The sequence below is a fragment of the Prionailurus bengalensis genome, chromosome B3 (assembly GCF_016509475.1).
Source record: "Prionailurus bengalensis isolate Pbe53 chromosome B3, Fcat_Pben_1.1_paternal_pri, whole genome shotgun sequence".
Classification (NCBI taxonomy): Eukaryota; Metazoa; Chordata; class Mammalia; order Carnivora; family Felidae; genus Prionailurus; species Prionailurus bengalensis.
Window position 1 is genome coordinate 70,418,694 of NC_057355.1, and position 4,925 is coordinate 70,423,618.

Genomic DNA, 4,925 nt, shown 5'->3' on the forward strand with positions numbered 1-4,925 from the left:
AATTTGATAGTCATCCACTGGGGCATGGATCCTGGGCTTGGCAGAAGAGAAGGCTGCTGGGTCAACAGGAGCAGGGGTTGCTAATATAGAGTTTAAGAGACCTAGAAGTATCAGGGCTGAGACTATTGATTTACACTGTGCATCAGCTGAGATTGGCCCACGATATGAATTGGCTTAAGTCTACAAAAGGAACTCGCTAGTAGATTTCACTGTAGGGTAGTGAGGACATACAGGCAGAGAAAATTGAGAAAAGGAAAAAGAAAAGGAAATACTATAATCCTGTGATCTTTGATTGAGTGTACAACGAAAACCCAAACAGTTTTCAGTAAATCATGTACATTACATTTTTTTTACTCTTTGTTGACTTTATTCATTTATTTAATGATAAATATTTATTGAGCAATTTCTGTAGAGTTGTTACTCATTTATAGTACTAACCCTGATGGACACAGCCCCTCCTCACAAGGAACTTAAAATATAATGTGGAAGACATACATCAAATTAGAAATTATGAGTATAGCTGTGTCACAGAAGGGGTACTAGGGAGTATATAATATACGATGGAAAGAGCTCTCCTCGCCCAGGTTCTGGGAAGATTTCCCTAACAATATGATGTTGAAACTGAGATCTGAAGGATGGATAGATGTTAATAGGCAAAGCATGAAGGACAAATGTTTCAGGCAGAATAATTAGCTACTACAGAGCCTCAAGATGAGAGAGAATGACTTTTTCAGGCAAACAAATGAAAACTAAATTGCTTCTGGTACTGCAGGGCTAGAGCATGTTGTCCTCTGAGACTAGAGAGGAGGATGGGGGCCAAGTCTTGGATGGCCTGATAAATCATGAAAAGGGATCTGTATTTTAATTTAAGAGTAGTGGCAAGTATGTGAAGGGTCTTAAGGAGAATAGTCACATGCTTAGATTTTATATTGAAAAGAATCTAATTCTGAATGTAGATAATTGAATGAAGGCAAATAAGATTTGGAGTGGGAAGACACATAGGTGACTTAATATTCTATTTGAAAAATGACATGTGAAGTCTTAGATAAGAATGGTGACATTTGTCCATAAACTGATGAATGAATAAAGAAGATGTGGTTTATATATACAATGAGATACTACTTGGCAATGCGAAAGAATGAAATCTTGCCATTTGGAATAACATGGAATGGAACTGGAGGGTATTATGCTAAGTGAAATAAGTCAGAGAAAGACAGATATTATAGGTTTTCAGTCATATGTGGAATTTGAGAAACTTAACAGAAGACCATGGGGAAGGGGAAGGGAAAAAATAATTTCAAACAGAGAGGGAAGCAAACCCTAAGAGACTCTTAAATACAGAAAACAAACAATTGAAGGAGGGTTGGGGGGGGGCACAGTGATGGGCATTGAGGAGGGTACTTGTTAGGATGAGCACTGGGTGTTGTATGTAAGTGATAAATCATAGGAATCTACTCCTGAAACAAAGAGCACACTATACACTGTATGTTGGTAACTTGACAATAAATTGTGTTTAGAAAAAAAAGAATGTGATTGTATTAGGAAATAGGGTTTATAAGAGGTAATTAAATTAAAAAGAGGTCAATAGCATGAAAAAGCAAAATAAAAATGAACACCAGCCTTTGAAGGTAGACAGAAATGGAAGGTGTAAGTATATATTACTGTTTAAAATTTTTTTACAATAAAGGAAAAAGGGAAGAGGTACTGGAGGAACATTTTTAGTGTAATGAAGGTGTGCTTAAGCTTGTACACTGAGAAAAAGAGTTAGTAGGGAAGGCAATATTAAAGGTATAAGGAAGAAAATGGAACTTTGAGGATTTGAAATACCTGAGTGGATGTGATGGGGTGGGACCAAGAGCACATGAAAAGGCATTTTGTCAAATTCAATACCCATTCATTATGTTTAAATGTTAAATATATAGAAATTGGTAGTTCAAAAAAAATGGTGACATTTGGAGGAAAACCAGGAAACATTTAAGTTGGAATTAATAGGATTTGCAGATTTATTGAATATTCAGCATCAGGGAAGGGAGGAGGAGTTCATTATTACTCCTAGATTTTGCATTGAGGAACTGGGTAAATATTGGTGTCACTTACTGTGACTGGGGACCTGAAAGAGCAGCAGGTTCAAAGAGAGAGGATCAGTTTAGTTTTAGACCTGCTTAGTGGGAGATGTCCATTAGATTTATGAAATGGATTAGATTTCATGAAATGGAAATAGATTTATGAAATAGGAACTCAAGAAATAATATCCCAGCTCTGAAGCCCCTAGCTGAGATGGCAATTAAAACTAAGGGAATAGATGCCAGCTAGGGATAGAATGTGGCATGAGAAAAGGCCAGAGATATAATTCTGATTAACACTGAGTTTGGTGGTGGAGCATATGAGACAAACGCAGCAAACTAATACTGGGAAGGAGTTCCCAAAGAGTTGGGGGAAAAGCAAGAGACTGTAGTTTCTTGGAAGCCCAGTGGAATATTTGAAAGAGGGAGTAGTTAGCAATGATCAAGCAAAGGAGAAATACCTATACAGATGAATACCAAAGCATTAAAAGAAGTATTAATGGTTAATTTACATGGAGGAAGCAGAGATGTTACTGGAAAGGTTCCTAGAGAAACAAGGACAAAACATATAGGCAGTAGTTGCCTTGATGGAGCATATTTTACTTACAGAGCAGTAGAAACAAATAAATGAAAAGATCATGTGTAACTTAATAAAGTATTTATTCTGAAAGTAGAAATGCTCAATTAAATTGAATATGCCTCACAACTTTTGGCTTACATTTATCCAAGACTATCAAACTTAGATATATATAAACTCTTGAGGGAATATTTTGTCTGACCAGCAGACCATATTGAAAGAAACCAGAATGTCTAAACATACACCCTTGGGTGATTATTCTTTTGTGAAACAGCTATTGCTTTTATGTTTTTTTTTTAATGAAAACTAAGATAACTGAATTTTTAAAAGTCTTCATTTTTAGAATAATAGACAAAAGTTCAGAAATCCTGCCTTGTATTTATTTAAAATATTCATAATGTTAAAGAATTTCTCTCTCTACTTACAACCAAATTTAAACAAAAAGCTAAAAGAGCATCTTGACATAAGTAACAGTTAGTTTTCTTCTTATTCTAAGTTAAAATTAAAATACGAATTAGAAAACAGAATTTATTGATTTTGATTTACTCAGTCACATTTTATTTATTAAATCCATTAGTTTACTATGAGATATATTTATCAATTGTTTGAGGTATGTCATCATAATTGAGAATAAATATAATTAATAAGTTCCAGAAAATGGTATTTGAATGTTAAGTTTATTCCTGCAAATTAGCTCAGTTTTCTCTTCTCCTCTCTCTTTTCAATGGAAGTAAGTAAAGTGAATTTATTTTCTGTGGTTAGCAACATAAAGTCACCTGTGATTCACAATCAATTTCTACTGGTGGACCTTGTTGAAGTATCTCCCCAAATAGTTCTTATCATAGTAATGATGACAGACATGTAACTTTCAGTGTCCTTGGTAAGCCTGCATCATGTGATGTCTAGATCTGCTTCATTCATTATTAGATACCAGTAGGATCCATAATCCGCTTGCCCAGTCTTCTCATGGCCACTCTCATGTCTTTGTTTCTTAATGTATAGATGGCAGGATTCAAGAGGGGGGTGATAGCGAAGTTGGCAATGAACAAATACTTATCCAGGGATGATGTAGGGAAAGGCCACACATAGAGAAACATGCATGGCATAAAAAACAAAATCACTACAGTGATGTGAGCTGACAATGTGACAAATGCTTTGGACAAGTCCCCTGAAGAACGTTTCCAGACAGTGACCAAAATGAAGATATAGGATATAATTAAGGAGAAGAAAGTAGCCATGGATATAAACCCACTGTTGGCAATGATTACAAACTCTAGCTTGTAAGTGTCTACACAAGCAAGTTTCATGACGCGAGGAAAATCACAGTAAAAACTATCTACTTCATTAGGGCCACAAAAGGGCAGGTTTATGACAAAAACAAACTGAGATACAGCATGGATTATCCCCACTATCCAGGCAGCCACTACAAAGGAGACACACGTTTTGGGGCTCATGATGGTCAGGTAGTGGAGAGGTTTACAGATTGCGGTGTACCGGTCATATGCCATGGCTATGAGCAGCACCATCTCAACTCCACCCATGACATGAATAAAAAATATCTGTATCATGCATTTTGGAAAGGAAATGATGTTGCAGTCAGTGAAAAGATCAGAGATTGTTTTGGGCACTGTGGTAGAGGACAGACCTAGATCAAGAAGAGAGAGGTTGGCCAATAGGAAGTACATGGGGGTGTGTAAATGAGAGTCAATAATTACCGTGAACACAATGAAGAGGTTTCCTAGGATAATTCCCATGTAGAACACAGAGAAGAACCCAAAGAGAAAAAGATGCATCTCCCATGAATTTGAAAGACCAATCAATACAAATTCAGATACCACAGAGTCATTTGGTCCATCCATTGGCTCAATCAGTAGAGAAGACGCTGAAGTATTCTGAAGGTAGAAAATAAGGAAGAATTGAGAAATATAGGTATTTCACATTGATATGTTTTTGCCCCTCAGTGATTTTGTGGGAAATATGTTACAAGTGTCAAATTTTGAAGTTAGAACACATACAGAAAGGGCAGTTTAAAGGAAAATAAATAAATAGAGATGAGATAATCAAAAGTTAGGCTAGAGTGTCAAGGAAGGAAGTCATGTGGGACAATATCAGGTAAATGGAAGAATTAGGAGCAGAGAGTAACATCTCCTTGTAGAGAGTTTCTTTACCATGCTCATTGTGCAATAGTTTGGGCTTCTTCAGTCTTCTCCGTATACGTTCAAGAAAACATTTTACATGTCATAAATAGCCATAATTTGAATGTTCAAACTCTTAATCATATTTGT

At 36.0% G+C, this 4,925-nt stretch overlaps 1 protein-coding gene across 1 annotated transcript; it reads right to left on the bottom strand.

Moving 5' to 3' along the window:
- Positions 1-3,563: 3,563 nt before the first annotated feature.
- LOC122467867 (olfactory receptor 4F15-like) lies at positions 3,564-4,499 on the bottom strand. The gene has a single exon (XM_043554447.1). The coding sequence runs from the start codon at positions 4,497-4,499 to the stop codon at positions 3,564-3,566; it is 936 nt and encodes a 311-aa protein (XP_043410382.1).
- Between the last annotated feature and the right edge of the window lie 426 nt (positions 4,500-4,925).